Source organism: Rhinatrema bivittatum, chromosome 15 (genome assembly GCF_901001135.1).
Source record: "Rhinatrema bivittatum chromosome 15, aRhiBiv1.1, whole genome shotgun sequence".
Classification (NCBI taxonomy): domain Eukaryota; kingdom Metazoa; phylum Chordata; class Amphibia; order Gymnophiona; family Rhinatrematidae; genus Rhinatrema; species Rhinatrema bivittatum.
Genome location: NC_042629.1, coordinates 50488993 through 50510988, shown reverse-complemented (window position 1 = coordinate 50510988; position 21996 = coordinate 50488993). Strand labels below are relative to the sequence as shown.

The following is a 21996-nucleotide window of genomic DNA, read 5'->3' as shown; positions in this document are numbered from 1 at the left end:
AAAAAGGAATATCTACATGCAATAGCAGTAGCCCTTTCTGCAAACACCACGACTCAAACACTGTCCAAACCCGGATGTAAGCCAAAGACGTGGAAGTTCTCCTCGCCTGAAGCAAAGTCAATCACCGGCTCTGGGTATCCTTTCAAGTGAAACCATCATCTATCAAAAGCCAAACCGCTAGACAAAAGCAATCTGCCCTGTCGCAACAGCCCATGCAGGTGAGCTAAACGAACGGGAACATATCTATAGCGAGATGAACCAGATCTGCAAACCACAGCCGGCGTGGCCACTCTGGTGCCATAGAAATCACCCTGCCAGGATGATGTTCGGTGTGACGCAATACCCAGCCTATGAGAGGCCACGGGGAGAACTCGTAGAGCTGAAGCTTCGTTGGCCATAGTTGAACCAGGGCGTCAATGCCCTTGGAGCCAACTTCCCTCCGGCGGTTGTAAAACCGATCCGCCATGAGGTCCAACTCTAGCCTGCCCCATCTGGCCTGTATAGGGGCAAAGGCCTTTTATTTGATCATGTAGTAAAGAAATTATCCGACTCGGGCCGAGTTTCGCCCATACCAATGGGCTGCTTCAGGGGTGAAATTCAATAGTGCTATGAGTTTGCCCCAAATATATCCTTTACAGAATATGTACTGTCTAATTATTTTTTGTTTCAACCACATATGACAAGAACAGTAAGGAGTTGGAGTCACACCTTGATATCTTATGAAGATAATACCTTTGCTCAGCTAACTAACAATACAGGAATATAGAGGTAAATGTTAATTCGAAAATACTGGTAATGTGTCTTTACTATCATAATTTCTTTGATATATGTGTGTATCTTTTATTATTTATTCTTGCTTAAATGTGTTTTTTGATTTTATAATGTGTGATTTTTAATTGTGATTTATTTACTAATTTTAGTGTTAAACAACCCCCGAGGCAGCCCATTGGTAATGGGCGAAACTCTCTTGTTGAGAACTAACTCTGTTCTTATTGCTGTATACAGCAATAAGAACAGAGTTAGTTCTCAACAAGAGAAGGATTAGAGATCATAGTTGATTGAATATCAATGGTGGTGCCGTGGTATTTGAAAACAACAAAGAACAATCTGCATCTAGTTGAGTCATTTTGTACTGGATATCATTGGGTAATTCTAAACACAATAGAAATTATTGAAGTTTTGAAACGCAATATTTGCATAGAAAGGCACAAAAAAAACGGAGGAGGTTGGCGGTTCTATGATTATAACATGCCAAACAAGGCAGGGTTGCCTACACGATTATATGAGACCCTTCCAACCCCTCTACAAAAAATTTTTTTTCTAGTTATATTCAATAAAGAGAATTCCATCGTTCGTGTAGGTGCATAAAAATCAAAAAAATAATTAAAAATACAAAAGCTCTGTAATAATACACACACAAACGTTTTTCACAGTGAGTGAACCTTTTTGGTTCCTTTTTGATTTTTTGGATTGATCAGCACTGTGTATGTGGCATGGATATATTTAGATCTGTCACAAGCTCAAGATTAGCCAAATTTAAAAAAAGAGAGAGGGGAAGCTGTAACAAAACAGCCAGAATTTAAAAAGAAGAGGCAAGCTGTGTAACAAAGCACCCACTGCCTCGAGCCAACAGCCACCAAAGCAGCCTCGTGAAGGGGAGGGATCTGCACCACCAGACTTACACCCCATGGCACAAAGGGGAGGGATCTGCACCACCGACCCAGCTCGTCCACCTCCACCAAACAGGAAAGGATCCTCCAGGACCCAAAAACCCGTGGGAGGAAGGCTCACAAAAATTAAAGTCTCTCCAGACTGCAGAACTACAGGTTTTGCACCATCCACCATCTGCTGGAGACAGAGAAATACTGAGGAACTGCAGGTGGCACAAGGGAATGTGAAGCAGTGTCAGTGAAACTGTCTCCATCTGCTGGCAGAGATGCATAAACCCAGGAGTCTGGACTGATCCGGATATGTACAGGGAACTCTGCATTCCTCTTTATTTGCAAAGAATGTGTCACTTTAAGTAGCCAATTAATGATGCAATCAGAAAAGACATTTGTAAGGGTTAATTTTTTTTTTTTCTTTTTTGTAAAATCATATTTGGAGTTCACCACCAACCTCCTATATAAAAAGGTATTAAAGCCAATTGAAAATGTTCTTCCATTCCTATCCACCTGTACCATTTGCAACATCTTTAATACAACTATTAGATTTATTGGAATACGTTTTGCTCAACAGATGGGAAATATCCTCTCAGCTCCACACCATACCGGTATCATATTCTTCTTCATCTGCAATGCTGAATACTGGTTTCACACCCCGATAGGGTTTTCCTAGTCTGTCACTGCTGCTCACGTGCCTAGAAATGAAATTTCCCCCGCAAAAGGGAAAAAAACCAAACACAAACACCTTTTTATTCATTGGCGCAATGTTCCATAAGGTGATAAACAGCATACAAAATAGGAGAGAAATTTGCGGTTTGAAGAAATCCGAGGCGTTAGTGGAAGCCAATGAGGTTACCGGATCGGGCTGAAGGCATACACAAAATGCTGACGATGCATCACAAAGCAGACAGGTTTTACTGTGTCCCAAGCTAGAATATCCCAAGGACATGTGAATAGCTCCTCTTTCTGGTCTAAATCATTCTGGGGTGACAGCAAACCTGTTTCTGGTTGGCTAACTGGTTTATTGGCTAGCAAGGGTAAGTGGCTGTCGCAGCGTAGCAGGGAGGCAGTGCAGGAAACGGGGAGGACACGGATTCTCCCCCGGAGGACGTTGGTTGGGTGTAGATTGCTTAAGCAACTCCCTTTTGGGGGAAGGAAGGGGGATCTTCGGAAGAGTAAAGCTCATCTGCAGAAAATAAACACCTCCCTCTTTATTATTCACTAAGGGCATAAAATGCTAATACACCAGCTCACAGCTAAGCAACGGAACAAAAGCAGAACTGTGTGCTGAAATGACCCTTTAAAAATTAAATTGGTCTCTTTAAATTAGTTTCCTCTATACTAGGAATCATGATTTGAGTTGCCATAAGGATCGAGTGACTAAACATTTTCTCTTCAAATCCTCCTCGTTCCAATAGCTTTGCAACAGGCGGTACAACAGGAACAAAGTGAGGGGAGATGCTCAGAATTAAAAGAGCATCATGTACGCTGCCTATTTGTTAAACCTTTAAAGTAAGCACCTACCGGTCCCAGAGGGCTCTCTTTCCCTACATCAGCTCTTATAGCGAAAGGGGTGAAAGATAGCAAGAAAATTAAGAGAGCGACACGGAGCGGAAAGGTTAGCTCATTCCAAGTCTGCAAGGCCTCCTGCCCAAAAAGCTGCAAAGATGAGAGAATGAGTGCATCTTGACAGCAGCGACTCGTTAGGGCAGTAAGTAACAGGAACGCCGACAGGCCAGGGGCAGTGATATCAGTACACGACTTCCATCTTTACATACTTTTCGCTGAGCAGCATTTCATGCCGGAATACTTCTTATTCAGGACACGTTAAACAAGCAAAAATGTGAGAATTTTACTTATTTCATGGCAGGGGGCTCAAAGTGGTCATGCTTCTCTCTGTGATACTGCATTCAAAGACCCCGTTGGGTGGGTAAGCTACCCAGGTATTCAGCAGCACTTATCTGGGTATACCCAGATCAAGTTATCAGGGTAATTTTAGGACAGTGCTTTCTCCAACTAGCATTACCCAGGTATCTCTTGTCAGGGCAGCACCAATGTTCAGATCAGAGTGAAGCCATCCTGGAACACCCCCAGCACCCAGATAAATTGTGTGCGGCCCATTTAGCCAGGGAGCAGGGGGAAAATTTTAAACCTCAGGGTTTGTCTGGGAAAGTCAGCCGGACTAGCCCTTTGAACCTTAACCTCTGTGCGTTTAATTAAAGTTCATTACTTTTGCGACTACGGCCCTCTCCCCGACCACCATTAGCTAACCCCACAGACCATTCAAGCCTGTGCTCGCGTTCCACCCTAGTCTGTGGGCCGGCCACGCTGGTTCCGTGGCGGTGCTGCACAGTGTCACGTGCAGAACCCGAGTTTCATTCCCGGCGGGAGCTGAGGATGCTGTGCAGTCAGTGTTCACAGCTTGGTTGGGAGGGGGAAAGAGGACTCCTGATCACCACTCAAGGGAGTCACCTAGTGGCTGGATTTACGACCCATTTAAAAAGAAAAAAAAAATCAATTTATATAGTATGTAGGTTCAACGTAAGCATGTGCTCCATCGATTCTGCTCTTTATGCGTGCATACGATGAGACAAGAAATAGTAAATAGGAGACTGAGCAGGATCCGGTGAACTTTGAAATCCCCCACCCCTCTCTTAACTCTGTGCAGAGCAGGGATTATTGTGAGTAGAGCTACAAGGTCACTGGCTCCTTAAAATCAGTTTGACCCTTGTTAAGTCTGAGTATTGGGGTAGACATACAATGCAGTCAGAAAAAGAAAAAGTTAGTCAATTTGATGTCAGCCTTCTACAAAATTAAGTCTCACGTGCAAGCCTGTCAAAGAAAGCAGGATGGAAGTCGCGGACATTCTGCCACTGTAATTAATGCTTAGAAGTATGCGGGGATTCAAATACTCGACATACTGGCTTACCGCTCCATACTGAATCTGTCTGGCCATGGGAGAGTGAAAGCCATTCTACAGCAAAGTAAGGCAGAGGATAAAATAAAATAAAATAAAAAAAAATATATATATAAAATTAAACTCAAAAGACAAAAATGTAGGGGGGGGGGAGGAATAAGCAACTTTATTCCAGAATGTTCCAACTACTTAAAAGGAAAGGTGTTTAAAAGGATCATTTGGGAAAACCATAAAGGAATGGAGACAAGTTTAGAAATATTTTGAGCTGTTAAGAAAATCACGTTACAAGCAATTTAATTCAAAAATTAAAATGCTCATTTTATCATAAAATAAACCAAAATTACATTAACTATATATAGGTGGCTTCTCATGCTATGTGCATCAGAGCTTTCCTCCTTTCATAACCACGTGATGTGGTGTTTGTCTCTCTGCTTAAATTAGCCAGAGATGTGCACGTTTTGTCGGACTCTGGAAAAACAAGGTGGGTCTGGAGCTGGACAGCGCCTTCAAAGAGCCCTGGGTGACCAGGGAAGTAACAGCAGCGGGTCAGTCCTAGTGCGGTGCTGAAGGCGGGTGTGTAGACTTTAAATATCCCAGGGATACTAAAAGGGGGCCATGCTTACGTAAGGCAGCTCTGAAGGAAAACAAACTTCTCTCTTACATACATCATTTTACACTCTCTTTAGTTGCAATGATTAACATTCAAATACAATGTTCAAGTCCTTTTTAATACCAAAATCATTTACAAATTGTTTAATACAAAAATACAAAATATCATTTATCTAATCTATACAAAATATGGAACCTGAATAAATCGCTAGAAAACGTTAACCATTCATAGTGATACAATGTTAAAAATCCACACCACACATTCAAAAAAAAACCATACACCACCTAAAATTACCCTAAAAATTCACATTCATTCCCCAAAGATAATGCATACATCTATAATGCCCTACCTGTTCACATCCGTTGAAAAAAATCTCTTTCTAATGACAATTTGTAAATTATTTTTATAGTAAAAGAGACTTAAAACATTGTATTTGAATGTTAATTTTACTCTCTCTTTGGTGGTAACGATTACTGTATATGAAGCCATGCAAAGGGTGCCTGGGCCAGTCTGGGACACAGGGACCCCCTTCTGTAGCTAGAAACTGAACAGACCCTAGAAGAAAAACCTTTCCCTCATTTGTAGGTAAGCTCCTAACTGGCCATTCACAGTGCAGGACAATTCATGCCCTGGGGCATTTCTGCCCTTTTACGCAGGAGGCAAACGGGATTACTGAGCCTGACCACTGTTCCCAGCCCAGGAGCAGCTCTCTCTCACCTGTCGACGGGGGCAGACGTGTTCTCGATGAAGCTGATCACTCGCTCTTTCACATTCACAGACTTGGTCTTTAGGGCGACAGTCATTTTATTTACGAGAGACTTCACGCCTTTCCCGTCTCCTGAGCCGTTAGGAGAATCACCCTAAGAAGAGAGAAGAATTTCTTTTTTGTCAAAATACTTTTTATTAACAGGGAAAGCAGTATTTACAGGCGCCTAAGAACCTGACCAGTGGAATACAGTAACAAACCAGCAGGAGCACAGAGAACACTTAACCCCACGTTACCGCCAAGCCCGGATTTTTCCTTTGGCATTGAAAACTCTCCTCCCACCACCCCCCCTTCCTCACAATCCATTCACACCCTAACCCCCCTCCCCCCCCCCCCCTCGCTCGATGAAGAACGCACACATGCAAGTCACTTTGCAGCTAACGCATAACAGTGGAAAGGAGCTGCAAGAAAGCAAAGCATGTGAAAAATAAACCAGAGCGCCGAACATGCTCGCTGGATCCGAGATTTCAGGGAACTGTGAACAGGCTTTACAGGATTTATAAATCAGTGAGATTTAACCGCACTGACCTCTGATTACACCTGCAAAATAAATAAATAAATAAATAAATAAATAAAGGGAGGAAGAAGCTGCTGCTAGTTAGTGAAATACACTGCTTCCAAATCTCGAGCCTCACAAACGTCACCTGCTTCCTTAGCCCTTGTATCAGAAACAAATACATTTAGGAACAAAATAACTAAAAGCAACAGCTAAGCCAGGCGTCACGCAAACGTTTTAAAGGGCTTTAGAAAGGAGCCGACAACTCTCTTTAGGTCCATACGTACATCAAATGAGGAATTGATGCTGCATCTTGATCCAGAGGTGCTAGCAATCCAGTGGCCATAGCCACTCTCAGGCCCTTCCACGTTAATGTCTGCTAAGTGCTGCTGGAGGGCTGGTGGGAAAAGCAAGGAGAGAGAAAAGTAAGGCAACTGGGAAAGGGGCAGAATCCAGGTGAAGGCCACAGACTGGAAAGGTCATTCTCAATAAAACTATGCATGCAGTGGGACCCGCTCAGGGCAAACGGAGGGTTTAGTGAGGATACCAGCGAATTTAAAAAAAAATGAAATGTTATGGATGGTATTTACGACTCCTTTATGGGGAGCAACAGCTGACAATTTAGATATCTAATCTGTTTACAAATAAACCTCTCAATTTATGTAAAAATGCCCAATACAAAAGACTTCAATTTCTTCACTGTCAATATCTGGACTTCCTCAGGCTGATACCTTGAGGATCGGGGCTACTGGTGCTAATTCAGCCTCTTTTCGTGTCTGTTATTGTGTCCAATGCAGGCGCACATATTTTTTTCTGTGATGTCCCAGAGATCCAAATTACTGACAACTGCTTTAAACTATTTACTACAGACAGAAATTTCTGTCCCAGTCCATCCCTTACAGTCTCCTAACCAATGGCCGGGGGTATAAAAGAGTTTGGAATTTACTTTTCCGTCTGATGTAACGTGAGCCTTTTCTGAGGGACCTCTGCTGACTGAATGGTAACGTGAACCCCTATAAAACAGGCACTCTGGCAAAGCCCTTCTTCTCTGTTCTTTAAAATAAGCTCTCGCATGAAAATGTAACTTGCATAGTAATCTGGTGAGCAAAGAAAAACTGCTTTACACGCCAGTTTAAGGAAATACTGGGGGGAGGGGAGGGGGAATCTAAGCGTTGCTATGGCTACCTGACAGCCTGTGATGTCATCGGTTACTACCCAGAACTCCCCTGCCTTCTCAGAGCCATCCAGAATTTAAAGGAACCACATACCTTAAACCTGCCTCAGCTGCAGCTCCCTGACCTCTCTTCCCCCCTCCCCCCCCCCCCCCCCCCCCCCCCACACACACTTTCTCGCTGCCTGAGTCCCTGTCCTTCCTCTTAAAGGGCTAAAATAATAATACATTTAAAAAAAAAACCCCAAAAAAACCAAAATAAATGAAAAATCTAGCTACTGGTACCGTAGTTTTTACTTTGAACAGCAATTCTGGAATGGAAGGATGTTTGTTATAAACACGACCAGTTTCTCAGGTAGCTTGCCTTAAAACGATGTGCACAGGGAATCTGATCCATCCCTCCCCTACCTTGTAAGAAAGCCACCATAGTAATGCACCAGCATGGACTCAAAGCCGATTTTGATCTAGAAACGCTGTGAAGGTGGTAAGGGGATCGGATTGGCTTTTTCTTTCAACAGAAGCAATTTAAAAAACAGTTGCATTAAGCTGGCAAAATGCCATTAATCCATAAAGTTTAGAGACTAAACATCCTGAAAGAGGAAGGCGCTGGGTTTGCTTGCTTGAGTTATTTTAGGTTAGAGCACAGTAGGTAGCTGTGCAGGAGTGCATGGCTGCATGTGCGGAGAATACTTGCTTTTCCCATTTCTTTAGTACATCAGAAAGGGCTCTCTCCACCTGCCCTATATTCAGATTGGCCCCTGCTAATTTGTGTCTGATAACTGGAACATCCTCAAGTTGGGAGGTGAAAAATTCAAAAGGGAAGAGGCTGCACAAATTCAGTTTGCACTGTCAACCCTGCTTCACATGGTTGAGTCCATGAACAGATTAGTAAAGGAAAATTGGTTCTTACCTGCTAATTTTCATTCCTGGAACACTACAGATCCGTCCAGACTCCTGGGATTATGCCTCCCTTCCAGCAGATGGAGACAGAGAAAGTTTCATTGGTACTGGCATATAACCCAGAGTACCACCTGCAGTATTGACCTGTACCCAAGGGAAGATTATCCCCATAACAATCCTAACAAAAATGCAAACAAGATCCCAAAAACGAACAAGGGAAAAAAAAAAAAAGGTTAAAATCCCAACTTGAAGGAAAATTCTTCGATTCATAATTCCAAACTAGGAGAACAAACTTAAAATCTTAAATAGCTCTGCAGCCTATATACAATAGAACCATGACAGACTCTTCCCCACACAAGGCGGGACTCTGGACTGATCCGTGGTATTCCAAGAATGAAAATTAGCAGGTAAGAACCAAATTTTCCTTTCCTGCCCATACCCGGAGCAGTCCAGACTCCTGGGATGTACCAAGCTTACCTAATTAGGATGGAACTGCGAGAGTCCCGTTCGAAGAGCATTCTCACCAAAGCCCATGGCCTCTGCAGCCTGGACATCCAAACAATGTGTAGCAAAAGTGTGCAACGACTTCCAAGTAGCTGCCCAACAAATTTCCTGCGGCAACACCAGCTGGCATTTGGTCCAAGAAGTTGCCTGAATTGAATGAGCTCTCAATCCCTCCAGGACAGGACGCCCCTTACAGACATAAGCCAAGCTTATCGCTTCTTTCAACCATCGTGCTATCGTAGATTTTGAAGCCTTCTGCCCCTCCTTATGACCACTACAAAGCTCAAAGAGGTAGTCAGACACCCTGAAGCTATAAGTGACTTTGAGGTAACGCAACAAAGCCCTCTTCACATCCAAACATCGTAGGTGTTTAGTGTGCGGAGCCGACGTGTCCAAATCCAGAAAGGCCGGAAGTTCCATGGTCTGGTTCAAATGAAACGCTGACACAACCTTCAGGAGAAAAGAAGGCACCGTCCTCAAGGAGATTCCAGAATCCAAGATCTTCAGGAAAGGCTCTGCATCACAGGGCTTGAAGTTCTGAAATCCTACGGGTGGAACAAATGGCTACCAGAAATACCACGTGAATTCCTTTACCATTGCCCTTCTTAAAGGTTCAAAAGAAGCCACATACATCCCCCTCTAAGGACTAGATTGAGGTTCCATGAGGGACTTATTCTCTACAACAGAGGATGTAGATGTTTTGCCCCGCGAAGGAAGCAAACCACATCCAGGTGAGCAGCCACAGACACTCCATGCACCTTGCCTTGAAGACAGCCCAAGGCCGCAACCTGAACCTTAAGAGAGCTAAAGGCCAAGCCTTTCGCCAAACTGCTCTGTAAAAAAGCCAAGATGTGAGCTAGAGGCCAGAGTCGAGATTACTCCTTAACCGGTGCACCAGGACTCAAAGACCTTCCAAACCCTTACATATGATAAAGAAGTGGAAGTCTTTCTAGCCTGCAATAAGGTGGTAATGACATCCTCCAGACATCCCTTTTCTCTCAAAACGCCAAGCTGCAAGACAAAAGCGATCCACCAGATTCGAAAATATCGGACCCTGCCGAAGAAGGTTCGGCAAACGAGTGAGCCACAGTGGACCATCGACCGTGAGTCACGTTGACCAGATCCGCGAACCATGGGTGCCTTGGCCACTCTGGCGCCACCAGAATCACTTCTCGGGGGTGATTTTCTATTCATCTTATCAGCTTTCCCACCAGAGGCTATGGAGGGAACACTTAAAGGAGGATTTCTTGGGGCCAAGGCAGAACCAGACCATCTATGCCTTGTGCTCAGTGCTCTCTTCTGCGACTGAAGAACCAGGACACCTTGGTGTTTTTCTGTGACTCCATCAAGTCTAGGTGGGGAGTACCCCACTGGCAACAATTCAGAGCCATCGCCTCTCCCGACAGCTCCCACTCCCCTGGATCCAGTTTATGCCGACCGAGAAAATGCGCTTGCACATTGTCCACTCTGGCAATAAGAGATACTGAGAGCCTCACCAGATGCCACTCCGCTCAGAGAAACAACTCCTGAGCTTCCTGGGCTACCACCCGACTCCTGGTTCCCCCTTGTCGGTTGATATAAGCCACCGTGGTTGTGTTGTCTGACAGGACGCATACTGAGCGGCCGCTCAACAGAGGCAGAAAAGCAAGTAACATGCACTGCACTGCCCTCATCTCCAAATGATTGATAGATCAGGACTTCTCTTCCTTGGACCACTGCCCCTGGGCCAACTGATTCGGAGAGACTGGCGTCAGTGGTAACTATCACCCAGTCTGGAACCTCCAAGTCCACTCCGTGCCTTAGATGCTCCTGACCAATACACCATGAAAGACTGGACCTGGCAGTTTCCTTGAGCAACAGTGGAAGGTGAAACTGCTCAGACAAAGGATCCCAACGCGAAAGGAGAGGCCCCTGCAGAGGCCTCATATCTGCAAAGGCCCAAGAGACAGCTCCAATGTCGAGGCCACAGAGCCCAACACTTGAAGGTAATCCCAGACTCTGGGAACCACTGCATCCAACAACCTGCGCACCTGCTTCTGCAGCTTGAGAATACCACCCTCTGTAAGGAAAACCTTCCCTATCCTGGTGTCGAAATGTGCTCCCAAGAACTCCAGAACATGAGACAGGGTAAGATGACTGTCAAATTCACCACCCAGCCCAGAGACCGCAACTGCTCCAAGACCTGAGCTACCGCTTGAACCCCAAGGGCTTCCAATTTTTCCCCGAATGAGTCAGTCGTCCAGATATGGATAAACCAAAATGCCCTTCTTCCTGAGCATCGCTGCCACAGCCATAATTGCCTTGGTAAATGTCTGTGGTGCAGTTGCCAAACCGAACGGAAGGGCACAAAACTGAAAATGTTTCCTGAGGACCATGAAGCGTAGAAACCGCTGGTGATCTGGGCAGATTGGAATGTGCAGATATCCTTCAGTCAAAAACTTTCTGTTGTGCACTTCTGCAATCACCGAACACAGTCTCCATTCGGAAGCGAGGAATCTGAGAGCCATATTCACCTTCTTTAAATTCTAAATTGGACGGAAGGACCCTTCCTTCCTCGTGACCACGAAATAAATGGAATACCTTCCCGTCCTTTGTTCCCCCATAGGAACGGGAACTACAGCTCCCAATTCTCCTAACCATTCCAGGGTTTCCTGGACCACCTTTCTGTTGCAGCAAGGAGCGCAAGGGGAAAACATAAACAAGTCCCACAGCGGGCGAGAGAATTCTACCGAGAACCCACAGGTCTGTTGTGATTTTGGTCCACTCCTCGTAAAATACAGTCAGACGTCCCCCAATACGAGGAAGAGAGGAGTGGGCCGGCATCACATCATTTGGAGGACTTTGCTCCACCAGAACCCTGGCTGAGATCTTCTCTGCCTGATTTTCTGCCCCCTCGAAAGGGCTGATTCCAGGGTTGTTGCCTCCCGGTGCCTTGCCTCTGAGCTCCTGCCGAGGGCTTACTTGGGTGAAACAGTCTATTTGACCGAAACTGGGAATGCCCCGCAAAGGAACCTCTGTTTCCTTTTGGCTTATCTTCTGGTAGCTTATGCCCTTTGGTCTCCCCGAGATGCTTCACGAGCTCCTCTAAGTCTTCTCAAAACAGAAGCTTCCCCTTGAACGATAATGCTCCTAAACGAGACTTAGACCAAACACCTGCCGACCAGTTCCTTAACCAAAGGCACCTGCTGGCCGACACTGCAGACATCATAATTCTTGAAGTCCTGATGAGGTCATCCAGGGCATCCACAGCATAAGCTGCTGCTGCCTCCAAACAGTTCGCCTGCTTAGCCTTGGGTGGAGATAGCGTTCTAGTAGCCTGTAATTGCTGTACCCAGCATAAACTGGCCCTCTTGCATGAAGCTACTTGCACACAGCAGCACGAATGCCAAGCGCAGACACTTCAAATATCTTCTTGAGGTGTATTTTCAACTTCCTGTCCTGCATAACCTTCAGCGCTGCTGAAAAGCCACAGGGATGGTGGTCTTAGCGACCACAGACACAGACACATCCTCCTTAGGGAGTGCCAATAGCTTGAGTGTGTCCTGAGGCAATGGATACAACTTCGGCATCGCTCGGCCCACCTTCAGGCCCCTCTCTGGAGTGTCCCACTCCTTGACCAACAGATTTTTCACAGACTTGTGAAAGGGGAAGGCTTTTGCTGGACCCCTCAGGCCATCCATGACTGGGTCCACTCCCTCTTGATCTGACTCCTCCTGAGGAACCTTGAACCCTAGCTCCGAGAACACAAGAGATCAAGGGCCACAACTCTTCCTTCCAGAAAAGATGCATCACCTTTGGGACGCCTCCTTCTGCAACTGGCACCTGGTTCAAACCTTCATCAGGATCTGGACCATCCAGGCTATTATCAAGTAAGCTGGATCCTTGTCAGGCAGAGTCAGATCCGGAAAGGCAGAAACCTGCAGGGCTCCGTCCCCTGAACCGGAGTCTACATCTGGACTGCCCGGAACTGTCCTCAATCCGAGGACCCTGGGCGCCTTCTGCAGAACCAGACCCACAGACCCTCCAGGCCTTTTGCCCAGTCGCAGACCATCAAGCCTCTGAGCCCGGTCTGAGAAGTTCCCAACCATCTTAAGAGCCAAATTTGCCTCGTGCATAAGAAGGACAAACTCTGATGAAAAAGGAGCGGGAACCTCCAATCCATCTCTGGGAGAATCTCCCTCACCGTCAGAATCGGGCTCTCTCTGGTGAACAGAGCCCTGCCCCATCAGAGACAACCTGGGGGGGGAGGGGGGGATCCTCACTCCTCACACCCCTGAAACAGCCCTGGCAAGCCTTCAGCTCCCGACAACATGGCCGCCTTTCCCGCTCCCAGCGGAGGTCGACTTCAAAGGTGCTCCGCGCCTGACTGCTGTTTCAGCTGGTGCTCCGGTGTGGCTTCTGCCAGCCCCAACCCACCCTCTCTCCATCAGAAAGACATCAGGAACACAACCCGGCTCGCGTGCAAGCAACATGCATTGCTGCTCGACAATTAAAACAAGCAACGCTGTGCCGCCTGCAACAAGGCCTGACCATGTGGCAAAAGGAGTCCCGCCGTGCCACACAGTCAAACAGCACTGCCACCCGGGAACTCACCTCCCAGCAGCCCTGCAAGGTTCCAACGCAGCCTTCCTGGCTGCTAAAAACCTTGCCGCTCTGCTTCACTTCCTCCCCATCCTTTGTTTTTTTGTAAGACTTTTTTTTTTTTTTTAACTTTACTCAGAGGAAGGGAAAAAACCTCACAAAGGGTACTTCCCTGTGCTGAGGAGCTGCCAGATTCCACCTGTTCTCCTGGGGGGGGGGGGAGGGGGGACTGGCCCCACCAGCTATTCACCCCCTCGTGGCGAAAAGCTGAGACAGACGAGGGTCCCTGACCTCCTGCTCTTTCCTCTGAACTGAAAGAGGGATAGCCCCACCAGGGCCTAACAACCTCCCAGGACGGACAATAAAAAGAATCTTTGTACTCTCTCTCTCTCTTTTATTTTTCTTTTTAGACTGCAGGGATTGCACCTCTACCATATGCTGGAGACAGAGAAATACTGAGGGACTGGCAGGTGGCACTCCAGGTTATATGCCAGTGCAGCTCTCTCTGTCGCCATCTGCTGGAAGGGAAGCCTAATCCCAGGAGTCTGCACTGATCCGGGTATGAACAGGAACTCGTAATTATCATTACATTCAGTGCCTAAGTCGAATCTAGCACCTCCCAGCTGAAGGGGAAAAACAATTCTCCAAAAGGCAAAACACAAATTTTTTTAAGGCAAGACAACTTGATACCTTGAGGCTACCAAAGGAGCAGGTGATTACATTTAAAGCTTACCCATAAATCCTCCATTGGCAATGCTGATATATTCTTTGTTTTTCTGTAACAAGAACATTTGAAATGATAAATGCATGCACGGTGGTAGATTTTACAAAGAAATAAATGCAGCTTGTTCACCAATTTAGAGATTCTTGCTATTGTCTCTCCTGGTTTAAGGCACAAACTTTCTCAGGCAATGCAGAAGCAGGACTTCCAGGGCAGAGTTAGCCACCTGACTTCATGGAACAGTTTTTAATCCTGTCCAAGCATCTACTGGCTGACCGGTCCCAAAAACTCACCTTGAAACTCATTCGTCAGCCATGTACAAAGATCTAACCAACCACCTTTGTTGCTTTCCTTTAATTTAGGGTGCTCTCAAACAGCATACCCTTCCTCCAGAAGTCAGGGACACCATGTCGAAGGTAATAATTGTGACAGTCTGATCTCTAATCAGAGGCAGAGTCCTGATTTTCTACGATTCCATAGCTCCTGCCATTGCTACAGAATCCCAGAAAATATGGGATAGCACTGCATGGGCACTCAGCATCTTATCTACTCTGCCATGCTGCCCCTGCCCAGTCAGACAATGCTCTCCGCACTCTCCTCCCACAGCTCCTCATCCTGACATTCCTGCTTGCTTTTTTTTTGTTTTGTTTTGCTAGCTGATGTCCACACAATTTTGCTTATTCTGTTCAATTTGTTTGGCACTGGCAAAGTCAAAAGTGAAAGGTATGGATTTTACCCAACTTCAGGCCAAGTATTGGGAGAAGACATGGAGGTGACAGAAAGAGGTTAGCACAAGAAAGAATCAGAGACTGGGAAGACTTCTCTACCCCTCCCCCCCCCCCCCTGCTATAGAATCTGCCCAGGATCTGTCGCAGAAAACCGGAGACCTTGATCAGATTTACCTGTAAAAAGTGTGCCAGCACCATGTTCATATACATGTCTTCCTCCTCTCGACCGCTCCCCATGAAACACAGGTGCTCCCCACCAGCTATAGATCCAGACTCGATGGACTGCTTCTGTGCTTCCAACAGCGACTTTACGGACAAAGCAAACTCTCCGGGATTCTGGAGCATCTACCACAAAAACCACCCATTAGGCATGGGAGAACAGGCTGGAGAAGCTTCTCTCTAAAGTACTTAAAATTACTATTTCATATCCAAAAGTGGATATGTCCCTAACAGCCAGCATTGATATTATTGGTTCATAGGACAGGGCTGCTGGCTGACTGGCTTATACTAACCAGATCAGAATCCAAATGAAATGCTGTTGACAGGTGCCCAGAATTGTACTGCTCAGCAGGCCGGCAATCCACTACAAAAAAACGTACTCCTTCCTGAAAGGAAATAGAAATTTTAACATTTCACATGGGTGCTGAATCTACAGCCTTACACCAATACAAACTGCAGCCATCTGTTTACAGAGAGCAGGCTGTTTTGTTGGTAATGAAGTGCTAAAAATTTAATTTGCCATCCAAAACTATCCTTTGGATACTTATCTATATAGGGGATGTGATTAAACTTGCAGTAAAAGCTGGAAAAGATCAAACTGCTATGAACTGCACTTCTTAGATCCATGGACCACACATGACTTAATTCTATGGCACTGCCCAAAGAGGCAGGTCCTATATACCAGGCTGCTGGCAACTGGCAGAGCGCTGATGCCAACATCACACTGCATCTGACAGCCATGCAATATAGCATCTAATCACTTGGTTTACCGACCCCTTGCTGATGATTTGCTTGAAGAATCTCAGATACCGAAATTGGCAGACAAAGGGCCTGGCTCAAATCTGTGTCATCATCTTTCAGTCCTAGCAAGCTACTGCCAAACAGACTCTGGTTGCCCTATGAGAAAGTAGAAAGAGCGCCCACGGTCGTCTCAGAAGTGGTAGGACTTTTTCAGGCAGGCAGGCAAGAAAGCCCACAAGAGATGCATGCAAAAGCTCAAAAGGAGCCTTCAAAGGGAAACCACACCCCAGTGGTCCTGGAGTAGTACGCTGGCCCCCAACCCGTGGCACAAACATTCACCAGCACGACTCGGGAGAAGCTTTTGGAGTAAAAAAAGCTCGTTCTTTCAGTACCTTCCTGAATGAAGCTGGGGTTCTACTGCAGTAATACTGAGTCAGCGAGAAAAGATCTTCCATATCTTCAACCTGCAGACTGGAGAGAGAATTCTCCAGGGACTCTGAAAGCCACACAAAGAGTCATCATGGAATCACTATAAGTAAAATGACGGCAGGCAAAAAGCAGAACGGCCAGCCAGTCTGTCCAGCTGAGATTATACCTGCAACTGCCCGAAGTGGAGGAAATCCCCATGGGCCAACTCCAACCCCATTTTTTCCCCCAAATATGTTTTAGGTTCCCCCGATTTCTCAACCCCTGACCCTCCTCTGCCCTCCATATCTGTCCTAAGCATGCACACGATCTGCGATAGCGGAGGGGATGGAGACCACCCCTAATAGGCCATTTTTGTCCCTGCCATTTACAATTTTATTTCTTAGAAGACCCACACTTGAGTTAACAGCCTGGTCCCCTTCTAGTACTGGGATTTGTAATAATCCCCATAGCCACCAAGGTTTGTGAGGCAGTTCATTTAAAAAAAAAAAAAAATCCGGTCTTCCTGCACACAATGCAGTTTTGGGTTTTAACCACAGTCCCGCCCTTGAGGGTCACTTCCAGCTTTCTTGGAAGCCCCACGTTCTTGCATCATTGCTGTTCAGGGTTAACCCAGCACTTTCTTGGATACCTGATGCAATCAGGAATGAGTAAACGTTAATCAGTTGTTTACTCTTTCAAAAAGTACAAGAACCACTGGACACACAATGACGTTACTGGGTAATACATTTAAAACTAATAAGAGAAAAATTGTTTTTACTCAATGCATAATTAAGCTCTGGAATTCACTGTCAGAGGATATGGTGAAAGCTATTAGTGTAGCTGCGTTTAAAAAAGGTTTGGACAAGTTCTTGGAGGAAAAGTCCATAAACCATTATTAAAGTAGAGTTGCAGAAATCCACTGCTTATTCTTGGGATAAGCAGCTTGGAATCTATTTACCCCTTGGGATCCTGCCAGGTGCTTGTGATCTGGCTTGGTCACTGTTGGAAACAGGATACTGGGCTTGATGACCTTTGGTCTGATCCAGTATGGCAAATCTTATGGTTCTTATGTAATCGTACCACCTCCGCTTGGGGCTGAACTGCTGCTCTGCATGTTGCACATCTCATGCCACAAGGAATCCTGTGTGTTTATCCCACACATTTTTTAATTTAGATATCATTTTTGACTCCACCAACGTCCTGATGTTGCTCCTGAGTCTACCCCCTTGGAGCTTCAGATCATGGAAATTAGCTGTACAGCTTCCTTCCCATCAGAAAGGGTTTGTTTCTTGTGATTTGTTAAATGTCTCTATCATACCCCCTATTTCATCTCCTCCAGAGCATTCATATTTAGGCTCATCTCATATAGCTTTTGGTGCAGAGCCTGCACCATTTGTAACAGGAAGTAAACTGTGCAGAGACTAGATGGGCTACTATGAATCCAGCTGTGGCATGGCCAGCAAGAAATCTGCATGTAAACAGAGCTCCAACAGTTCTTGTCTTATCAGTTAGAAGCGCAAGGCTATATGCTAGTGCACATTAAATTTCTGAAAAAGTGTCCACATTATGTCAACAATAAAATAAAATTGGTTCTTACCTGCTAATTTTCATTCCTGTAGTTCCACAGATCAGCCCAGATTCCTGGGTTTTGCCTCCTTGACAGCAGATGGAGACAAAGTTTCACTGCCACTGCTTCATAATCCTTAGTGCCACCTGCAGTCCCTCACTATTGACCTGGACCCAGCCGCTCCAAGTGCTGCTCTGCTCAGAGAATCAACTCCCAGGCCTTTCAAGCCCACCGCCTGATTCTTGGTTCCGCGGCCTTACACACACAAGTACCTGCGCAAATATGCATTCAGTTACCTGGGCAAATACACGCTAAAGTCTAGGTCGCAGACATACATGCTCAAATCTAGTCCGCGGCCTTATGTGCACAGATCCCTGCTCATGCATCTACCATGCGGCGGGAATGTGCGCACACATGGGAAGAGAACCACTGCCGTGGCCTACCATACAGTTAAGCAAAGCCTGCCTGCACCTTTGGATCACTGAAGGCCCGAAGAGCTTCTTAACAGCTCAGGCCTCTTCTCGCCGAGAATCTATGGAGACTGGGGCTGAGAGCCAGCATCCCGCTAAACAAGCTTTGCGCATAAGCAAATTAAAACTGGCAGAAGACCTCTACCAGAACCAGAGACGCCTCCTCGAAGCAAGTGCCTCTCTGCACCGCCGTGGGATAGTTGAGGAGGGGATTCTCCTGCCTCTCCCACCGATGCTGCAAGGGAATCTAAAATGACCGCTGTTTCCGTGCTGTCGGGGAAAGCCTCAGCGCTAGCCACAGTCACCACCTGCGAGGCTTGTCCTACTGGTACAGCCATGCTCGATGCAGACCCCCCGAATGCCATGCTGCTTTTGCTACATGCACATGCTGTTCCCTCCCTGCACCCGCAGCACCACCAGCACCTCAACGGCTAACAGGGGAACTGTCCCTCAGTATCATGGAGACAACACCCGGTCTCCTCCGCAGGCAGAGAAGCTGCTGAAAAACCTCATCGCTGAGCTCCCCAAGCTGCTAAGGTAGCTTCCCCCCTGGAACCCCGCTGCTGCACAGATTCCTCTAACTAGTTCCTTGTTCTTTTTTTTTTTTCTTTCTGAGAACAAATAAAAAGATACATAGAAACCAGTAGTTTCCTTTGGTGCAGAGGTTCAGGTTCCAGGAGTGCAGGCCGCATGGCAGATCAAAAAAGAGAGTCAGACCACTGGCTATATCAGTCTCCTTTTGCCAAACTTTAGCGACCCAGATCAGGACAAACCGATACTTCCCTGCTCCACTGGACTTGCAGTGCAGAACCGGCAGCAGATTGCACTGCTGTCTCATGAGGGATCTGGACCACCAGAAGTCCACCCAACGGACCTCCGGACCAAGCTATCAGAAGGGTCACCAACCCCTTGCTCAACTGCCTCAAACTAGGGGGGTTGGCCCCACCAGGACCTCCCAACCCCCTGGGAGGATCCAGAAATTTTGTCTTTTAATCTTTTTTTTTTCTCTCTCTCTCTCTCTTCAGACTGCAGGTGGCACACTGGATTATGTACAGTGTCAGTGAAACTCTCTCTGTCTCCATCTGTTGGTAGGGAGGCAAAACCCAGGAGCCTGGACTGATCTGGGTACATCAGAGAATGAACGTTTATACAAGTTTGGCGCATGAATGCATAAAAACAGATATTGTCCTAGACTGTGATGAGAAATATTCAAAATAAAAGATAAGGTGGTGTCCTCCAATCAGGCTCCATCCTAACGCTCCACCTAGACTTCATTCCCCTTCAAATCTTATAATCATAAGTTAACGTCAGATTAGGTTTCTCAACACTGTTACCTACTTATAATTTCTTCTTTGTTCTCCAATTCTTGCATCAAAATAACATCTCTGGAAAAGAAGACCAAGACGATGAGTACAGTTACAACTACAACACAGAGGTGAAACTCGGTTTGAGAGCAGCTCACTTGGCATTAACGAGGATGATCAGCGTCAGGAAATATATGAAGAAGGGGTCCGCTTGCTGGAAGTAGTGGTCCCACATCGTCTGAGCAACGTCAACAGAGCAGCAACACGCAAAGAGGCTTCCAAGCTAGAAAAGAGTCAGAGATGAGCTGTGAGAATAGCATGGCAACACGGTTAACAGCGCGCAGTTCCACGCAGAACTAATGGGGCCTATTTTCTGAGTCGTATGCATAGAGGATCCTAAAAGAGAATACCCCGGTCAGGATCCTCTTGCACACCACAGTCATCCTGAAAATTTGGTGTGGAGAATTATTTATGGGATGGGATAGATGGTCACAAAGACAAGGTGATCTCATAAGCCTATTTTTCTTCCTTTGGAAAGAAGTCTAAAAACAAGCTGAAAAAGGACTACATTAGACCGTAGTGCCCCGTATGTACATAAAAACAAATGTGAACTTTGCACCTCTCCACCTTTCCCCATGGATCATTTCTTTTTCCTGGATTGAAAATCATAGGAACATTGCAGCTTGTTTTCTTTTTTTTAATCATTTGATGATCAAATGGCCACCAAGTTTCTGAAGGATGTTTGCTGTTCCAAGTTAACCCACTAGTACACTTTGTACAACCAGACTTTCATTTGGCAAACATTTAAACTGGAAGAACAAACCAACCCTCCTGAATGGAAACCCATGAGAAACAGATGTGAAAAGCTCCAAAGCCATCCGATGGGCACATTCATTTTGTTATGTAATAGTTCCGATTTCTGGACCTCGAACGCAGACATAAAAGTCAGAGTCTAGCTGGAAGGTCCAAAGTTTGCAATTAAGTCATACAAAGCAATCGACTGAATGGCTCAGGCCACAGATCAAGCTCAGAGTCAAACTCCAGAGTTCACTGCCTGTGCTCTCCAGTCTTTCACTCCCTCTGGCGGTCTGCATAGGGAGTGAAAGAGTTCCGAGCTCTCCACGACGTTGCTCACCATTCTCTCGCTTACCCATCTGAGTGCATAGGAGTCTGGCATGACCTTCTTTGTGTCCAGGAAGGAGCAAAGTTCAGGCTCATGATACTGGAGCAAAAGCCTGAACAGGTGAAACGGCCTTCCCTTCATGAAGCAATCTCTTAAACAAATAAACACAATTTGCACTTAAAAAAGGAAAGAAATAAACAGTATGAAAATACATGTCTAGCGCCTACCCCTGCCTTCCCTTCTCCACAGCCGAACACATTCATTTATATACCCGTGTGCATATTATTTACTGTATGGAGCACCAACGATCTAGTTATTGTACTTTTAATTTGTCTAATCCTGACAACATATACTGTAGTCCAAGTTTGGCTAGCTGGCACAGATAACGGTTCACAGATAATTAGTCCATTGAATCTGCATCGTTCTTTATCCACCCAAAACAGATGCTTACCTGGGGATGTATTTATTCATTATAGCATAGAAGCAGTTGTACAAGTCACCGCGTGACATTCGAAGTTCAGCCAAGGGTTTCAGCAGGTATATCCAGCCCAGGTTTGGCTGATACTTAACACTGCGTGACTTACAGTAAAAGGTAACAATGGATTCAATATCCAAAAGCAGCCCTGGCTTCTCCTCTTCTGGAGCTGAGAGCAGGCCTGCAAACAGCACAGATAATTGCAAACTGTACACAGGTGCTAGGTTATTTTAACAAATTCTTTTGCCTTTTTGGGGCAGCTGGGGCGGGAACAGTCATGTTTTAGACATCCTGACTGCAGCTAGTACATGGTAAATGAAAACATCTTCTCTAGTAGTGAGAGTCTCTTCTGTTCTATAAATGTGGAAGTCAAGCTACTTCTCGCCTCCTTTTGTTCAATTACGCTCCTTTCCAGCGAGAAAAATTCCATTTCAGAGCTAGTTAACCGTGCCACTGAGCAAGTGACTTTGGCTGAATACTGGTCCACTGCCATGTTTCAAAGTAGATGTGGCATTAAATCACAGACGAGTGGGGAAGGGGGAAAACGAGGGAAGTCAAAGAACGAATTTCAGCAATGATCAAACAGAAATCAGGCATCTCTACCACCTCACTTGCTGAAGCGCTATGGGGC

General features: G+C 45.9%; 1 protein-coding gene across 3 annotated transcripts in view; it reads right to left on the bottom strand.

Moving 5' to 3' along the window:
* The window catches only part of TBC1D23 (TBC1 domain family member 23), a 31752-nt gene that overhangs the window by 5133 nt on the left and 4623 nt on the right, over nt 1-21996 (bottom strand). For 2 of the 3 annotated variants that reach the window (XM_029578538.1, XM_029578537.1), the window contains exons 4-16: nt 21342-21546; nt 20918-21041; nt 19926-20050; nt 19802-19848; nt 16411-16514; nt 16052-16174; nt 15571-15663; nt 15233-15403; nt 14343-14385; nt 6741-6850; nt 5909-6051; nt 4594-4638; nt 2271-2359 (exon numbers count right to left, since the gene is read on the bottom strand). In XM_029578538.1, coding sequence (XP_029434398.1) covers nt 2271-2359; nt 4594-4638; nt 5909-6051; nt 6741-6850; nt 14343-14385; nt 15233-15403; nt 15571-15663; nt 16052-16174; nt 16411-16514; nt 19802-19848; nt 19926-20050; nt 20918-21041; nt 21342-21546 — 1422 coding nt within the window. The remainder of the gene's footprint in view (nt 1-2270; nt 2360-4593; nt 4639-5908; nt 6052-6740; nt 6851-14342; nt 14386-15232; nt 15404-15570; nt 15664-16051; nt 16175-16410; nt 16515-19801; nt 19849-19925; nt 20051-20917; nt 21042-21341; nt 21547-21996) is intronic. The other variant, XM_029578539.1, reaches the window with a different exon arrangement.